At 37.8% G+C, this 20,000-nt stretch overlaps 1 protein-coding gene across 1 annotated transcript in view; it reads right to left on the bottom strand.

The window, feature by feature from the left end:
- LOC138043300 (cGMP-specific 3',5'-cyclic phosphodiesterase-like) overlaps positions 1-20,000 on the bottom strand; it is a 104,337-nt gene that overhangs the window by 13,929 nt on the left and 70,408 nt on the right. Inside the window, exons 9-14 of the mRNA XM_068889511.1 lie at positions 19,240-19,315; positions 6,975-7,042; positions 6,670-6,762; positions 6,536-6,586; positions 842-988; positions 214-321 (exon numbers count right to left, since the gene is read on the bottom strand). Of these exons, the coding sequence (XP_068745612.1) occupies positions 214-321; positions 842-988; positions 6,536-6,586; positions 6,670-6,762; positions 6,975-7,042; positions 19,240-19,315 (543 nt within the window). The remainder of the gene's footprint in view (positions 1-213; positions 322-841; positions 989-6,535; positions 6,587-6,669; positions 6,763-6,974; positions 7,043-19,239; positions 19,316-20,000) is intronic.

Genomic DNA, 20,000 nt, shown 5'->3' with positions numbered 1-20,000 from the left:
AAGGCAAAAAAAAAAACCATTACAAGAAACTTGCGATTTATCTCTCTAAACCGAAACACTAAATTACTGCTTGCACGTTCCTAAGCGGACTGTAAGAGTGGCTCAGTAAATACCAGTTGCTAACCCTGGTCAGGAGGAGAGAACTGACTCTGTTGATCTGAACTGTGATTAAATGTATCTGTATAAAAAAGCTGCCTGGAATGTCCATCTTACCGTAAGCATTGTAAACATGCTCTGGGCTACATTATATGCATGTCTCCAGTTATGATAAATAACTGGTCGGTAATTCTTTCTGACACTAAGCAACCAACGACACACGGTCTGTAAAGAAAATAATTCCACATACCAGGTTGGTTCACAAAACATAAATTGTTAAATTTTTATCGTACGTCAGCCCGCTTTTATAAAGTACAGGTGCAAATAAAGATTTTTAAAAACATGAAATTCCCTGATATCTTATTTCCTTTATACACCAATTTAGCGCCGACAACTCTTGGTATCCCTTGCGTGACGAAACGAAAGGTTTCTGCAATACTGGACAAAACAACTTTTAAGTAAGATAAAAGCTGAATTCCATGAAGTTTGCTTTGGGACACCAACAAGGCATCCTTGAGATCATGTGAAGACGAAGAAAAATTGGCTATCCTTCTTTTTGATAAAGAGAAGAGGTAAATTCTTGATTGGTTTAAAATACATGGCTTTAATACATAAATAGATATATAGTTCACAAGAGAAAACGGAAATAAAAAGTCTTTAAGACAAGCACGAAATATTGCTAATTTATTTTCAATTAACAATTAAAAAATAGGTTGGCATGGCCTTTTTGCCGTTGTAAACTCACCTCTTCTTTGGTATGGACAGCATTCATAAAACCCAGTTCAAGCATTATTCGTATCGATGACAAAATGGTCTCATCATCCGTCAATTCAAAATCATTGAACTCGAACGTATACAACTTGTAATAATCTGCACTTTCAATCTTTTGTTTCTAAAGTCAATACACATTAGGTTAATGGTAAACAAACGACCTTGAAACAGCAAACATCCATTTTCGTCACTTCTTTTAAATGCATTATTTGATATTCAAATTAAAACAATCAAGACACTGTCAAAGTGAGTCCCATCCACTTTGCAACCAAAATATTCAATATTCAAAACTGATCTGATGACGTGAAATACAAATAAATAAATAAATAAATAAATAATAATAATAATAATAATAATAATAATAATAATAATGATGATGATGATTGATATGACTGTCCCATCAGATATGTACATTGCATTGAAGGAAATCGAAAAGAAAAGCAAGTATAAAGATTTAGAAGTTGAAATACAGAGAATGTGGTAGATGAAAACCATAGTGTTCCCTGTAGTTATTGGTGCGCTTGGCACAGTAAAAAAGGGAATGGTACAAAACATCGAGAAAGTAGCAAAGAGTGCTTCTGTGACAGAGATTCAAAAGATCTGCATGCTGGGATCTGCGCGAATCCTCAGAAAGGTGCTTGGTATCTGAACAGAAAGATTGACTTGAGTGACTGATGCCTCAGGTGCATGGTTTGCGCCCGGCTGATGCACTAAAAGAACCCCAGCGAAGACTGTGATCGTTTAGATGATGATAATAATAATAATAATAATAATAATAATAATAATAATAATAATAATAATAACGATGTTTAATCGACACATTCTCGCATTAAAACTGTGTTTACAAGGTTCAGAAAATTACAAAAAATCGTATTGGGACTGGGTTTACAAAATAGTTAAAAATTATAAATCCTACAATAGTTACACAAATTTCAATCATAACTACTAGAACATTATTTTTAAAAGATGTTGCGTTTGCCATTAGGACAGTACTAGGGAAAAAGCTTCGCCTAAAACGCTCGGTTTTATATTTAAAAGACGTCCAAAAGTTAGAGTTTCTAAGGGAATAGTCATGGGCAATAGACCTTATCGGGGCTAGATGTTTTGACAAGGGTCCGTCTTTGGTAATTTTATCAAAAGCCGTCATACAGAGTTCATTGTGCCTATCTTCAAGAATAGTTATTTCAGCAAGTTGTAAGGCTTCCTGGTATAAGGATCGAGGGTATATTATCCTTATTAAAGCTCGCATTTGGACCCGCTCTGTTTTTTACTAGACAGATAGACGGGAAGGGCGTTATGCCAAACCACGCAACAATACTCGAGGACGGAACGTACGAGGGCGACATAAATAACAAGAACATCAGCCGCATTGACGCCACCTCTACGTAGAACACGGATAATGTGCAGACGCTTGGATGCCTTGGAAACAATCATACAGATGTGCTCATTCCATTTCAGATTGTCCTGGATAACCAAACCTAGAACCTTGTGCGAACGAACTGTTTCGATTACTCCTCCATCAATTCGTTAAGGGGGGTAGCTGAAAGGGTCGCTTTAAAGAAATACACAGCTCTTTACACCTTTTAGCATCAGGTTCATCGAAGCCCAGGAGCTGACAGTGTCTAATGTAGACTGAATGGACGCACCATTGTTCTTAGTAAGACATTCCGAAATAGAAACATCGTCTACAACTTCCAGGGATTCGTCTCAGTAGTAGGTATGGATAAGTCATTGATCATGATGAGAAATAGAATAGGGCCCAGTTTAGTTCACTGGGGTACACCGGCATTGACTGCATGGCAGGCAATCCGAAAACGCTTCTCCAAGTTTTACGCGTTGTCTCCGGTTTGAGAGGAAACTAATGATCCATGGTATAAGACATCGTCGAACACCTAAGTCTACCAGTTTTCTAATCAGTACGTTGTGACGAATAAGGTCAAATGCTTTCGAAAAATCCAAGAAGCAAAGACGGCGGTGTTTATTAGGTATTAGGTGAATCTAGGTAGGACAACCAGGTGTGCATCATGTCAAGGAGGCAACAAGCGGTGAATGTACCTTTCAAGCAGCCAAACTGGATGGGGTCAATCCTATTCCTGATATCGTCAATCGTCCACGTGACCACAAAGTCCTCTAAAACCTTAGACAGACAGGGCGTTAGGGATATAGGTCTAAAATCACCTTCATTTGTAGGAGACTGGATCTTTGGGATTGGCGTGATGTTTGAATCCTTCCAAATAGCAGGAACAATTCCAGAAGCAAGGGATGCGTTAAAAATTGTGGTGACAGGTTCCGCTAATTCGTAGGCGAATTCTTTCAGAATACGACGTGGCACATTGTCAGGTCCCTGGGCTTTGAAAGGCTGAATTGCCAAGAGCTTCCTGCAAACTTCATGAGGTTGGATAGTTGGAACACAAGTCTCAGCCGGCAAGAGAGCTGGCATTGTAGTGGCATCCAAAGGTGGAATGTCCTCATTAACGGAAACATAAAATTTGTTTAAGGTGTCAGCTAAGTTCATCTCATTTAGGACTTTACCATCACATTCCAGCGAGTAGGACGATGCTTTCTCGGACCAGCCGGTCAGTCTGTTAACAGTACCACACCACCTGCCGCAATCGTATTTCCTTAAATCCTGTTTTTATAGTATGCTTTCTGCAATTTCTTGTTGCACTTTATGCCTTAGTGACCGCCAAAGGGGCAGGTTTAGACTCTGAAAGGCTTCTCTGTCGGTCTGTGATTAACAATTTAATGCCTGGTGTTATCCAAGGCTTGTCACTATGGTTACACTTTCAGGTTTTCAGAGGGAATGTACGATCCACCGCTCCAGTTAGCTGTGATGTAAAGGCGGCAGCAAAATCATCGGCCGTTGGACTGGAACCAAGTTCACTTTACCAGTCATGTGTGGTTACCCACCTCCCAAAAACGTCAATACCAGACCGGGGGTACCGACGTACCACGCGCTTAATAAGCTTTGCGTGTGTAACATTTTCCAAACTAGGTAACCATTGCACAATGTTATGATCGCTTGATCCTAGTGGAGCCAAAATACGCTGGCTCATATATTTGCTATGCAAATTTGTGTCTATAAGATCTAAAATTGCAGAGCCTCTAGTTGGTAATTCCACAACTTGTTTTAGGTTATGGCTAGACAGGAGGTGTTAAATATCAAAATCATTGAAATCACCATAAACAACAACCCCACAGTATGGATACTTATTTCGCAAAAAGTCAAAGGTATTAATTAAATATTCATTGAAGCTTTGGTTGCTCTTCTGCAGGGAGTCCTGGTGGATGATAAACCACATCACAGCGATTCCTGAAAATGGTCTTAATAGCCGGTTATGGCGTAACCAGACCCATAAGCATTCAAAATTAGGGTTTTCCAGGTCCAGTAGACATCTACAAGGTATTTTTTGAGCCAGATAAACGCAGAGACCAACCCCTCGGCTGTGCACCCGGTCTCTTCGGAAAATGTTATAACCACAAATCGATAACAGGTCATCTTCAAAATCCCCATTCAGCCGTGTTTCAGTAATTGCCACGGAATCACAACTACGTTTGCAGCCAGCAGCGCACTTAACTCATCAAGCTTCGAAAAAAACAGAGCGTGCGTTAACTAAACAAAAACCGGGTAATGAGCTTTGTTTAGGTCGACTGTTGTTCGTGCTTTTATCATCTAGTTTGATCTGAATGCAATTTCCAATTTCCTGTTTTGTTGCATTTACGAAAATTATCATAAAACCGTATGTGCAGATATTTATTTCCATGTGGTGCTTGAGGGCGTTGTGTTATTCTAACGGGAATCGCTGCGGAGCATTGGACCAAGGTTGAATTATTGCGTTGGTTATTAATATATTCTCCCTGAGAAAAAACAACACAGTTATTGCAATTATAAGATTGCAAAAACCTTGAGCTTCGTAGTGAGCAATTTGTTTTAAAAGGTCGTGTGCTAATGACTAATATCGGAAATAGATTTTGGTTGAAAGCAGTATTCCAAAGTCCAAGATTTTGTAATCGAAGCATCAGCGTGTTGTTGATTGCTGGCAATCGGTCGGTTTTGCCCAACTCAGTCAACCTGGCGGTCGAATATGTATTTCTGTTGGGTCTTTCCACCGGGCCAAAGGAAAGGTTTTCTGGAGGACCAGGGAGGGACTGAACATCCCCGCAGAGTAAGATGACTTCATGACCCAAACTTCTTGTGATGAAAGGTGTTTCTGGTAATAATAGCACAAGTACGCCATGCTTCGTTGATCTCAACACTGGTGCCTTTATCCTATGAGAACGTTGTTCTTTGACCGTGAAAAACACGGAGGATAAGAAAGGTAGCGAACTGTGTTCCTTAAGTGTAGGATGGCGTACTTCCCTGAACCATAACGAACATGGCAAAGCTAAGAAAGCCAAAAACCTAAGAGCCTAATGGAGACACGGGTGGACGCCATTAGGTCCCAGTCCCAGCGGGTATAAATGTATAAATGGGGTAGTTTCTAAAGAAACTGTGGTGCTGCGTCGGTGGGGAAGTAGTACAAAAAAAATGTGGTTTTATCAACGGAGTTGATAATGTAAATTGACCACCGCACAGGGATTCTAAAAGCTGACGTTTCGAGCAATAGCCCTTCGGCAAAGCGAATCGAGGAATTATGGGTTGTGTGTACCTTTTTTAGCAGAGTAGGAGCTACGCTATTGGTGGTAACATGGTAACGTGAAAAACAGGAACACATTAGTTAAATGAAAATCGTTCGTTAATACGGTGGGGATTAAGGGTGCCGATTTGGAAGATGAACTTTTGTTCCAGATTCTTTCGGCTTTCCGTCGTACCTAGATGTAGGGAAGGGCCGCAGATAGCCACTTGTTGTTTGGAGTGGTTAGGGAGAATAAATGACGAGCGACTGGCTTAGATGCACCTTTGTCATTCTTGTCAACATCGCGAAGGTGTTCGCGGAATCGGTAGCCTAGTCGTCTACCTGTCTCACCAATGTAGAATTTATTACATAACGTACAGGTTATGGAATAAATGACATTTGCGGAGATTTATGTGAAACTATCGGTGATCTTAACAGATCACTTAGGTCCCGATATTTCCGCTTTTCGTTTAACTAATGTATTCCTGTTTTTCACGTTGCCATGTTACTACCAATAGCGTAGCTCCTACTCTATAATAAAAGCTGCACACAACCCATAATTCCTCGATTCGCTCTAACGTAGGGCTAACTCCCGAAAAGTCAGCTTTTAGAGTCCCTGTACGGTGGTCAATTTACATTATCAACTCCGTTGATAAAACTAAATTGACATGAAGTACAGTTTACCTTCCAACAAATTAAGAAATGCTCTGGTCAAGGTGTCGTTTTTTTAAAGGTCCTTGCTAAGTGGTTACCCAATTATCAAGGTTTATGTACCATTTTTGCAACTTAACAGGCATGTGAAAAACCACTACAACAAAAATTGGCTAAAATTGGTCTGAGTTCTGTTATCTTTTTATTCATTTGTCCTGCAAAAATTAAAAGATATAGTGCAGTTCCATGTCAAAATAGGAATACTCATCAGGGTTTTCTCATAACGTTCATGTACAGTAGTACCCTTAATGAAGCGCGCTTTTTCTTCCAAAATGAATAGCTAAATTTCAGAAATTAAGTGGCCACTAAAATATGAAAGAAAAAGAAAAGTTAACCCTTACCATGATCTTGTCAACTTCTGCTTGTTGGGCTGAAGCATGATAAGACAAAACCTACCATATAACAACAATAAGTGTCACTCAAAAGGTGCCTAAGGTGCATAAACTATTAGTACTGAGTGTCATTGATAACTAACCTCCATTGCCACAGATTGTTTGGCAAGCAACTTACATGCTTGCTCATACATCAATGCATTGTGAATTCCAAGACCACAAAAGGTTGCAAATGCCTGCCAAAAAAAAGACTTTTATGTTGATATAATTCTAAAGAGTCAACAGATGACAGTATTTTTCTAGCAGCAAAGGACCATAGGGATACGTAGGAAACCGAACAACTGTAGATGCAACTGAAGCAAAATCAAGGCAAGGATACACATCTTAAACCAAACCTAGGCCTACCACACCTTAATTGAGCAAACTAATTGAGTTCCACAGTCTTTACCTCAAAAAGATTTTCATCGCCTTCAGTGAAAGGTTTGCCATTGTTTTTATTCAGCAACTGTGAAACACCTAAAAACAGTTAACATGGTGTATCTGAAATCTTAATGGAACAATTTGCGGTGATTTCTAAGAATCATTACTAAATAATTACATCTTATTAGATGTTGTGGTGTGAAGTATCGCTGAGTATTTTAAAGAGTTGTACTGTAGGCACGCATTGCGTAAATGTGGTAGTGCAGTAACACTGAGCTACCTTAATAATAGGGAATTGAGAAACAGTGGCCTCGAGGCTGACATTTTTTCAAGTTCCCTTACAACTTCTCTTTCACTACAAGTGCAAGCGTGCACTCTGAGAGTCTGACAGCTTTCAAATCCAAAAGTACATTGAATTCAAGCCTTTTCCGGCGGGGTTAGTATCTGGATGGGTGACCTCAAAAATATACTTCTTTGAAACGGGAACATAGGACTGAAAATTCTATTTTAACGCTCAAAAATTCGACCTAAGCAAGGTACAGATTTTGTTAGCCCGCTTTATGCAAAACAAAAGTTGATGCAAAAGTAAATAAATATTGATACACAGTTTTTAGGAAGAGCAGAAGGAGGTTTTCACGACGGAAGATCGAGAATAAAATATTTTGCCATCACCAACAAAATTTGCGAAATGAAAACAACATTAATGTTAAACCGCGAATATTTTTTCTTTTGTACTTTTGGCTGCACAAGTAATCGCAAAATCGAAAGTGACACCGCATTCAGCGGGCGCCGTGACCAAGTTACCGCGGCAGTTTACTCGCGAAAGAGTGACGCATCTATGTCAAATGATGGCAAGATACCGGGTTTTTGTTTTGTTAGTTTCTTTTAAGTGTTATAAAGTTTGACAAGAAATGGGCGATCACAATCGCCCAACTCATGTGGCTGACCATTGTTTCTGGAAAGTCAAAAATACACTCTTCTAGACGAGGTTATTTATGACCAGGTAATTCCATCGTTTTGGAAATAGCAGCTTCTTCATTAGTCATCAGCGTCACACATTTTTGCCGATTTATCATTTGGTTGAAACTCACGCACGCTTTACCCTTCCAATAGACCTATTTATTTTCGTGACTTATGCACGCACTAAGGACACTCTTACACTCTTACAACCCGTTGACATAGTGTGTAGTACACTTACAGTGCACTACCACAAAAATACTGAAGCGAGACTACACACCAAAACATCTCATACATAGATTTAGCCAAGCCTAAAAGCGGAGCTCCCTGGTTATTTATTCTTACTGCCTGTAGGGTTAGTGAAAATAAAAGGTTTCGAATTGTCCGCGTTTTGATGTTTCCCGTTGCTGCTTTAATAATTAAATCATTTTCTTTGCTTTCTTCTATAGAAAAATTCATTGCCTAACTAGTGAATTCCACGGTACATTTTACGCTAAAAACCGATATCGCATGTAACACCAAGCGATGAGTACGATATTGGTTTTTCAAGGGAAATCACTAGTTTGGCAATAAATTTTTCTTGAATCGCTTGAGTTTTAAAAGAAAACAAGCACGTCCTCAGCGAGCGAATTGAAAAGGAAAAAAGTCATTTCAGAATAGCTACCGAATGGGAATCACGCTAAAATTAGAAACCGTGGGGAATATTTGTCAGCTCAGCGTCAAAAAAGAGTTTTGCTGATGTACTTTATTCCACTTTATCTCTGAAAACGAAATCATTCACATTTTGAGGTATTTTATTGAAACGCGCCAGCTTGATTTGAAACAAGAATCGGCAAAATACGGCAATGCAACCAAGAAAGGATAAACTTCAAACAAAATCCGCTTTAACAAATTGCCAGTAGGAGCTTTAAACAAACTTCTGAAAACACGAGCTAGTAACATTTTTCCCTAATTTCACGATAACTCATTGTCATTACGTGTTTATAGCAAAAGGGAAATTTTTTCTTGTCACTGTCGAGGCACATCAAACAACAGTTGGGCAAACGATTAAAGAAGCACTTGTTCGCTCACATTTTAGAGCAAAACAAACAAACAAATCAACTATTTCTTTATGTCCAAAAGAGTAGAGATAGCTGTTATTTAATTCCAGTTGAGAATAAAAATTTGAGTTGCATTTCTCAACAATGGAAAACCCGATTAAACCACTTTTTAAAAATACGCACCTACTTCAAATAAAGCTTCCGTAAAAATAACTGTTTAGTGCCCAAGAAAAGAATTTGTGGATTATTTTCGTCCGCCAAGTTTGGCCTTGGAGGATTGTACTCCTAAAAGAGCTACTAGCAGTGCTCGAAATTTTGCCAAATTATTCCAAAATTATGTCAGAATTTCCAAATTATGCTCACATAGTGAGATAGATTCTATTCATATAGGCGCGCAATAACGACACCAAATGTTGGAATCGTATGGCAGTTGTTCTACAACAAGTTGCAAAAATAGTGGAGACACCACTATTCACCACTATTCACCTTCTTGGGGCGTTATTAATTTACCTATTATCTCTCACACTGCAGCGTCCCTCCCCCTCTTATCAGTGTCGCTAGCAAGACAAAAAAATGTTGGAAACTTAAAATTAACGTTGAAAGTGGGAGAGGGGAGGGGAAGTTGGAAAGATTTACATTCTAGATACGGCGGGTATTGCAAGCTAGACAAGGTGTTTTTTAATGTGTCTCAACAATTTTGCAACTTGTTGTCTGAGTTGGTTGTCATTGTATTACCATAAGGTCACTTTGTTTATTGGTACGGGAAGGCGTATATCTTCGTTCAATATGATGTTTCCAAGAAAAAAGGTTTAATTCTCTTATCCGCTGTGAATGGAAAATGGCCAGCGATAAACTGGATTTTGGTGGAGTTTCGGTATGACGTAATTTGAAGCCATTTCAGTGCTTTCTGTGGTAGATGAAAAGGTGTGATGAAAAGGCGTGATTTCCTTTCGCTTTTTACAGTATGCTAGAAATATCCTGGAACCGATTTCGAAATAATTTGCCTTAAACAAGTATATTTCGGTCGACACGTGACATCTGAAACACGCGCAACATGTACGAAATTAGCTGTTGTTTACGTATGAGAAACAGACATTTAAAGGGAACATCTGCTTTCCGAAAAAATTAATTCTTAACAAACATTGTTATACAAAGATGCATCTTCATCAAGGTCTATTTGTAACATTACTTATTGCTTTCGGGTTAGTCTGCTTCCAGAGAGGGGATTGCTAACTTGTTGACGTGTCGGGCACAGGCTAATTCCATGTTCTTTGGAATGACCGACTGAGAACAATAATCAAAAGAAAGCACCCGATTGTGCTAAATCCTTTGCGAGATTTGTTTTACAATGCCGGATACAAAAGTGAAAAATTTGTACCGACTACACATTATGACATTTGTATGAAACGGTCTACACGGTCTACCACAACTTTTCAAATAATATGATATCGTATTTCTTGCTGTTGCGATAGTAGACCGTGCTTGTATGATAGACCGTTGGTAAATGGAGTCGACGATATGTACAGGATTTCTAACTGTGTGAACTTTATTACGAATCATCTGGTAATGTATTGGATTGACTAGAAAAGAAAGTACTAGTTGAATTGTGCTGTTTCCTGGAAGATACGATTTTCAACTGTAACGCCACCATCCCGGTTAACGTCACCAAGGAACAGAATAAATGGTATTGTGTTACATAATACGAGGCATGTGTAACTTTCGGAAGCATCAGATCTGCAGTGCAAAATACTTACTTAGACAACAAGTTGCAAAAAGTAGTGGAGACACTTCACCATCTTTGGGCGTCATTAATATACCTATTATCTCTTACACTGCAGCCTGCAGCCTCCCCCCTCCCCCCCCCCCCCCCTCCTCCTTATCAGTGTCGCTAGCAAGACGAAAAAGTGTTGGAAACTTGAAACAGTCAACAGTGAAAGTGGGAGAGGGGAGGGGAAGTGGGAAAGCTTTACATTCTAGATACATGTACGGCGGGTATTTTTTTTAATGAAAGTGTCTCAACAATTTTGCAACTTGTTGTAGCTTACACAATCTCCACATGAGGCCGGATGGGAAACCAGAGTACCAGACTCCTCCAAAAGGTTAACCGGGCACGCAGAATTTGCCAAAAGAGGCCTAGCCACTAACCATGTCAGAACAAAGTCAATACTACTATTAGCGTAGCTAAAACACGCATTGCAAGAACATACCACTTAAATTTAATTTATTTCTAATATTTTAAAAAAATACAACCACACTTTTAAATTTTCGGAACATGTTTCGATGTTTCAAACATCATCTTCAACCATAGTAAGTGTAACATTAAAATTTTTACATAATTGGTATATATATATAACTATCAATACAATGATTTTTTGTAGATTAAATGTTCGTTACAAGTACGTAAAATTCAAACGAACCAACAATATTATAGAGAACACAACTGACATAACGGTAAAAGTTTAAAAGTGTAATGCTAAACTGACATGATCAACTTGTTTGTTGCTTTTGGGTTTCAACCGCTCAATATGGAAGCTCTCCTTGATTTTGAGTTGATAGAAAGAAGTAGCATTATCAATAATTTTGAAGCAAGAAACATCAAGAATGTTTGTCCCGGAAAAGGTGCTCATTTACACGTGTGTAGAAATGTCTGTTGGTTTCACCAACGTGGCGAGCACCACAGCCCGCACAAGGAAATTTGTATACAACACGTGATTTGAGAGAATCCGGAATGAAATCCTTTGGACTAAAAATGTTGCACAGTTTGAATGGAGAGAAAATTACTTTAACATTAAAATCCTGGCAATACTTGTTGATAATAGATGAAATTTTCTTTCTGGTATAAGATGAATAGAAACCGATGTAAGGTAGTTTGTAAAAATGGTAGTTGGATACATCATGTTTAGGGGCTTCTTTTGTAGTAACATTTCTAAGATAACCTTGAACGGACTTATCAATTAGCCAACTGGGAAACATATTACGTTTCAAAATAGTAGTTAGAGTATTGATATCGTTTTGAAAACCCTGAGTAGCGTTGTTAATTTTATATGCCCTGTCGATGAGAGTTTTAATTTACCCTAATTTGTACTGAAAGGGAGTGAAACTGAAATAATTTGTGAGTAGACCAGTGTAAGTCTTTTTTCGAAAAACAGAAGTGATACAAGAACATTCATTGTTACTTGATCTCTGCTTGGATAATAATACATCTAAGAACGGCAATTTGCCATCTGTTTCTGTTTCCATTGTAGACTTAATGTTGGGATGGCATTTGTTAAGGTATTGAAAAAACATATCTGCATCATGAGAATTTTGAAAACAACAAATAATGTCATCTACGTATCTGCGATAATATAATACTTGGGTACCGGTGTATTTTTCCAACCAAAGCCTTTCATAGTGACCCATGAAGAAATTGGCTAATACAGGGGCTAAAGGTGAACCCATTGCCACTCCATCTATTTGATCGTAAAAGCAACCATTGAGTAAAAAATGAGTGTGGCTAGTAGCAAAATTGAAGAGTTGTTTAAATTTACTTGTGCGGGCTGTGGTGCTCGCTACGTTGGTGAAACCAACAGGCATTTCTACACACGTGTAAATGAGCATCTTTTCCGGGACAAAAATTCTCATATTTTCAAGCACCTTAGTTTTTCTAAAAATTGTCACGATAATTGTGATGTTTCTTGCTTCAAAATTATTGATAATGCTACTTCTTTCTATCAACTCAAAATCAAGGAGAGCTTCCATATTGAGCGGTTGAAACCCGAACTCAACAGACAAGTTGATCATGTCAGTTTAGCATTACACTTTTAAACTTTTACCGTTATGTCAGTTGTGTTCTCTATATAATATTGTTGGTTCGTTTGAATTTTACCTACTGGTAACGAACATTTAATCCACAAAGAATCATTGTACTGATAGTTATATATATATACCAATTATCTTGTAAAAATTTTAATGTTACACTCACTATGGCTGAAGATGATGTTTGAAACATCGAAACATGTTCCGAAAATTCAAAAGTGTGGTTGTATTTTTTAAAATATTAGTAACACTTGTGCTATCCAGACCATTTGGAAAAGTAATTTATTTCTGTAGAAAATACACCATATTTACTAAATTTTATGAAGTTATGTTCCAAAAAGTGCTAAAATTGGCTAATTTTGCAGTGGCAGTGCCCGTTTAAAATTTAGTCTGCGGATCCACTCGGCTGTTGCCTCGTGGATCCACAGCTACTTTGACAATGTTATGACGAGATTCATGATAACAGGACAGACGCATGAAAAACGGACATCTACTTGTTAAATGTGCAACACAACACTAGAGCCACATATGGCAGAGTTCTCTAACGCAATTGCGTAAATGAAATAGATTGCTATAGAGAAAAAGAGGAATTGTAAGGCCACCTGAAGACAAACGACTTACAAAAAAATTGCTATTTAGAGGAGGATTTTTAGAGCGAGGTCAACAATTCTTGAAAGAAATAAGAGAGAAGCAACTCCGGCTTTCAGGAAAAAAGGATCGATCTAAGCCAAAACAATTAACAGAATGGATGAACGTATGATAACTCGAAGGAAATGGGTTACAGAAACTCTTCGCAGGAAATAACAAGAAAGAGTAGTTCCAAAACGGGAAGTGTCTCAAGTCTTGTCCCAAGCACACAGAGTTGCTCCAATAAATTATGCAGAAACCAGCGAGAAAGTTGTCAACGCATCCATTCTATACACAGAAAATACCCAACAACCAATGGCAGCAACATTCCTCTCTTTGATAGAGATCGACTTGACAGTAAAATGCCACCCTTGCACCCCAACATGCTTTTAGGAAAAATAACTGAGATCGAAAACCATTATGTTGGTCGAGTAATGGCCAAGTTTGGAGAAGTTCAGTGATTTATTTCTCCTACAACACTAAACCTGGGAAGTGCTACTAGTCTTACTTTCGATTATTTCAAAGACATTTCCTTTACATTCAGCTTGTAAACAGGCCATTTTGCAAAATGAGTAATTTCCTTTCAAGATCATGAAATCTAGTTTATTAATATTGTAACAGTACAAATAATACCATTGTTACGTTTAATGGTAAGTAGTTACTTTCCAGTTGTATACTGCTCTATTTACAAATATATATAAATCTTGTATTATATTGCCAAAGGAATGATTAAAGAATATCAATGTTTTTTTCTTTTCATTATAAAAAGTAGTCATAATTTTGACAGCCTGGGTTAGCTCTGACAAAGGGCCAACACTCAAAACGTCAGCTTTCAAATTTCTTTACAGTGGTCAATTTACCATATCACATCAGTTGATAAAGCCATTTCCTGATCTCACTTCCCCACTGACACAGCATTACATCTTCTTTACAAACTAAACCCCTTTATCCTACATGTGAAAGAATGCTTTACTTCCACCAACCATGAACCAATATTCTTAACCCAAAAACCAAGACAACGGTTGTTTTAGACTGAACACTTCAAGTGAGTGATTACTCCAATCACTACAGTCACTACAATGCGTGCCAGCCAATCCCTTACTGAGAAATAATGGGTGCTTCATAGACTTAAACACTGTTTACCATTGTTTAGTGCTTTATAGACCTAAACACTGTTTAGGCGGTCTGCAGTTGTCATACACCTCCTGAAATGCTAACTGTTTCAAATAAGTGCGTTAACCTAATTGAGAGCTTATCTCTAACCACGAAGCTGAGCACTTAAACCTGAACACTTAAAATTATTGTTCACATGCATAAATAATTATTATTGTCTTTGATAGCATCAGAGACAACAATCCGTCATAATAATCTTAAAATGATTTCTCTAGTTTATTTTATACATACAGTGGAACCCCGCCTTACGACCACCTTGGTAATACGGTCACCTCGTTATTGCAGTCACTTTTTTTGGCCCGGAAAAACAGCCATATATCGTCTTACAGAAAATCCTCGTTAATGCGGTCATCCATTAATACGGCCAACGGCCACAATTTTAAAACCCAAACAGTAGAATCCCCTATAATTTCACCCCGTTAATACGATCACTCGCACCAAAATGCCTGTGACATGTCAATTTCATTGACCTTTGTAATTTACTACGGTAATCGAGCTGCCGATTTACTTTACAAAGTACTGTCAGCAACACTCCTTCCTGTTTTCATTACCAACATGATCTTGACACTACATGTCAATTTCATTAACTTTTGCAATTTACTGTGGTAATCGAGCTGCCTTTTTACTTTACAAAGTATTGTCAGCAACACTCCTTCCTGTTTTCATTACAAACATGATCTTGACACTATTGTAACATCCAGTAAGGCAAATTACGAAGGGGTTAAGTCATTGCGCTTTCATCAAAAACACGATTACTGCTAAGTCTTTTGGTCAGGTAATTACGGCGGCTTCTGTTTTTTAGAAGCATAGTAAGCTAGGCCTGTTGTTGTTTTGATTTTAGACTCAGAACGTACAGTACAATTAACAATTTTAAGTGTTTTACCGTACTGAGGGAAGTTTCAAGTATTTTATACAACTACCAAGGTTTAGAAAATATGGTAACGCATCGATGCGAGATGCGTCTGTCCGTACGTACAAAACGTACGTACGTACATACACCCGTCCATGCTAGTTTACAGCATATATCTTTGATATTAGACATCCATGTTTTGATAAATTGTCATCTGTCAAAACAAGGTGTCCGCTAACCAGTATCACGTGACCATATCGCGGGCTCAAGCAAAGAGCTTATCGAGGTCAGCTGGTTTTTTTTAAGTTGACCGCTGAACAGGTGCTGGTTTTCGATTGGATTGCAGGATCAACCCAGGTTAGCTCACCTAAACATAAATGAGGCTTAGAGCTGCTTCGAGTTCTCTGTTTTGCAATTTTTGGCATATCTGTAGAAGCTGTGATAAGGTTACATGATGCCTGGAGGACATATGACTAGAACAGAAACGAAAGGAGAGAAAAGGAGAACGACAACGACAAAACAGAATACCAGTAATACTTCATACTTACTGGAAGAAGTTAGTCCACAAACTCTTTCCATGGGCACTAAACCGTTAGTTACTTTCAAAAAGTGGTTTAATCGGTTTTTCCTTTTTTCCGGAATGAAAATCGAATTTTTATTGTCAACTGGAATTAAATGACAATTATCTGTACTCTTTTGAACATAACGAAGAAGTTGATTTGTTTGTTTGTTTTTCTCTAAAATACGAACGAACAAGTGCTTTTTAATCCGTTTGCCCGACTGGTTTTCGATGTGCCTCGATGGTGACAAGAAAAATTTGCCCTCATGTTATAAACACGTAATCGCAATGAGCTCTCGTAAAATTAGGGGGAAATTTCACTAGCTTGTGTTTTCAAAAATTTGTGTAAAGCAACTAAACGTTATTTAAGTGTTGGAGCGGAACTTTTTTGGAGTTCGTCCTTTCTTGGTTGCATTGCCGTATTTTGCCGATTCTTGTCCCAAGCCAACCCTGCGTGTTTCAATGAAATACATCAAAATGTGAATGGTCTCGTTTTCAGAGATAAAGTGGAATAAAGAACATCAGTAAAACTCTTTTTTTTTAATGGCTTTTAATTTTAGCGGTATTCCTATTCGCTGGCTATCATGCCAACAGAATATTCAATTTCTGACTACCGTAATTAGCTCGTTCCCACTCGACCGTCAGAAATTACAGTTTCCTTCAGCCTGAACTGATGACACATCTACGTACGCTCATACACTACAGTGTTTTATGTGTTGTAGTTCAGTTTTATCCCCTGGTTTATTTTTTTTAACCATTCCAAATTTTTGAACCAGTCCTTTTCTTTTTAAACCAGTTTATTTTATTTTTTACAACACCACCCATTTCAACATAGTTGGACATCTTTCTGTAATGAAGTAGATTTTTTCATGGAGTATGTATAAAATAAACTAGAGAAATCATTTTAAGATTGTTATGGTGGATTGTTGTCTCTGGTGCTATCAAAGACCAAAAAATTTAGTGATTAGGGTCAAATACTCAGCTTTAGAAGTGCATTTGGGTTAAGAACTTATTTTGAATGGTTAGCTTTCATGTAAGGGTAGGGACACTGCCCGCATTTTAGGAATTAGTTTGCAGTCTACACGTGTAAGACACTGCATTGTAGGTAAGGGATTGGCGGTGACACAATTGCAGTGACTAGAGTAATTACTTGTTTGAAGTATTTAGTCTAAAACAACCGTTGTCGTATTTATTTTATTTTTATTCATTCATTAACTTCGCCCCTTCAGGCAGGGAAATTTATTTGGAATTGAAAGTAACATTTAAGTAGCACTGCACAGATCTAATCTTGAAAGAGAAATAAGTGACTGGATTTTTTCAAACTTGGTCACTACTCGAGCAGAATGGTTTTTCAATAAGGGCAAGTACTGTTGAGGTACAATGGTGACCTTTTACTATTCAGTCTATCTCTATCAAAGAGAGGAATGTTGGAGCTGCCAATGATTCATTAGCATTTTCTAGGCATGGAATAAGCAATATTTTCACTAGTGTGCTAACAACTTTCTGGCTGATTTCTGTACAATTTCTTGAAGTCACTTTTTCATAATTGTGTCCTCTGTGAGAAATTCGACTGTGCACATGGGATAAGATTTGAAACAGTTCCCATTTTGAATATACTTTCTTATTCTTTCCTTTGAAGAGTTTGCCGTTGCTGAAAGCCCATTTCTTTTGAGTTATCATCTGATGTTCCCATTTTGTTACTTGTTTTGGCTCAAATCAATCCTCCTTTCCTAAAAGGCCGAGTTGCTTCTTTGTTTGATTTTTCAAGAAATGTTTGGCCTTGTTACAGCTCCAGAGATAAGGGGTTCAAGTTCAGGTTCGGGTGAGTAGAAACGAAAAGTACTGTGAAAAGTCTGTGAGGGGTGTTGTAGACAGAGTGGGTATAAGGGGTATTCAAGGAGTGGGCTACCTGGAAAGTAAAGGAAGATATATCTGTGAAGGAAGGGTGGGGTAGAATAGAGGCAATGGGGAATATCAGGGTGGAGTACCGTAGGAAAGGAATGTCTCGATCTTTTTGAGACCCCCAAAAGCACATCCCCCCAAAAAAGGAAAATTTCGTTTTAGACAGTTGATAAAAATAAACCCATTTAAAAGATTCAAACTGGTTCAAAAAATTTGAACTGGTTTAAAATCAAACCAGGGAATAAAATTGAACTACAACATTAAATTGGAACAAGCCCATACATGTATTATGTTGCGCTTTAATTTTGTTTTTGATTTGAAAAAAAAAATTTTTTTCAAACCAGTTCAAATTTTTAAAACTAGTTTAATTTGTTTAGAACACTACACATTTTAACATATTTGGATATCTTTACGAAAATTATGAATGTTATGGACCATGTATAAAGTAAACTAGAGAAATCATTTTAAGATTATTACAATGGACTGTTGTCTATGATGCTATCAAAGGCAATAATTATTTATGCATGTGAACAATAATTTTTAGTGTTTAGGGTTAATTAAACTCTAAGCTTAGTGATTAGGGATAAGCTCTTAAGTAGGTTTACGCACTTATATGCCAGAAACAGTTAACATTTCAGGAGGTGTATGACAACTGCAGACTTCCTATACAAATAGCGTCAATAAACAGTGTTTAAGTCTTTAAAGCAACCATTTCAAATAACGCTGAAAAGCATTATTCAAGTCTAAGCCCCCGTTTTAAATCGTTTAGCTCTTACTGCGAGTTACGAATAGTCTGCGGTCTGCAAGTGTCACACACTGCATTGTAGGTAAGGGATTGGCACACATCACCTATTTGCACTGTCAGTCTGTTTAGTCTAAAACAACCGTTGTCTTGGTTTTTGGGTATGAACATGATTGGCGGAAGTAAAGCATTCTTTCACATGTAGGATGAAGGGGCTTAGATTGTAAAGAACCTGTGCTGCTGTGTCAGTGGGGAAGTGAAATGAATGAAAGGGTTTATCAACCAAGGAGGGAGAAGGTGAGTAGAAGGGAGGAAAACATATATACTTCTTTTTAGACCCCCTAAAAACAACCAAGCCCCTGTTTTTTTAACTACACCCCTAAAAAGGAAAAATCCCTTTTTTAGACAGTTAATAAAAAAAAAACAGTTCAAAAAATTTATACTGGTTTGAAATAAAAAATGAACTGGTTTGAAAAAAGTTCAAACCAAAAACAAAATGAAACCATAATATATATACCCTTCATCCCACTAAGTGCATCCCACTGGCTACAAGTACAGCTGTAAGGCTTTACCTTTTATGAATTTTTCCAGTGCTCCTTTGAAAGGTATGCACTGCAAATTATTCCATAATACTTGAGCACTTACCTACAATCTTTTGACTTGTATCAAATATTGGCATGCAAAGAATGGATTTGGTTTTGAAATCACTTTCAACATCAGCCTTGAGGTAAGAATTAAAACAGAGTGAAAGTACACATTAAGTATTGACTAACTGGGAAAAATTGCAGTCCCGTAATGTGCTTTCAAGAGTGCGTCATTTTTGGCATAATTATAAACTTAATTGTCACCTCTGCAGGTTAAAGACAGCATAGAAAATTAATGGCCATCAGCCTCTAAAACTAAAAAAAGATATTAAGCACTTAATGAATGGCTAAGCGAAACAGTGAGTTTTCTTTCCCCGAGACCCTCAATGTTCCCCGAGGCATTGAGCATTGATCATAAGTGTTTTGTTATACCTCCCATCAACTCAAAGCAGAGCTGTTTTGCTCAGTTCTTGGAAGCTTTTGTCCAAATTTTTCTCTTTGCAGAAGCCTCTCAACGTTTTCACATCATTGTGGGTGGCCTTGTTAGCAGATCTCGAGCTTTTGTCGCGTAGAATCTGTTTAATTTCGTCTTCAATTTTTGTTTAAAACCGTTTAGCTGCCATGACTGCGTAAAAATTATTTGCTTGACGCGGCTGGCATAAAATTTGCCGCTGTTTCAAAGGTGCACGACCTGATCACGAGCGAATCGAAAGTTCAAGTCATTGTTTCGCCCAGGGAGTTAGCGAGTTTAAACCCATGACACGTTCTCCTCCAATCGGAAAACGTATTTGAATTGAGAGGTACAACTAAAAAATTTATTCA

The sequence above is a fragment of the Montipora capricornis genome, chromosome 3 (assembly GCF_036669925.1).
Source record: "Montipora capricornis isolate CH-2021 chromosome 3, ASM3666992v2, whole genome shotgun sequence".
In the NCBI taxonomy this organism is placed as follows: Eukaryota; Metazoa; Cnidaria; class Anthozoa; order Scleractinia; family Acroporidae; genus Montipora; species Montipora capricornis.
The sequence above is the reverse complement of the archived record's forward strand: the minus strand, read 5'-3'. Positions and strand labels throughout refer to the sequence as shown.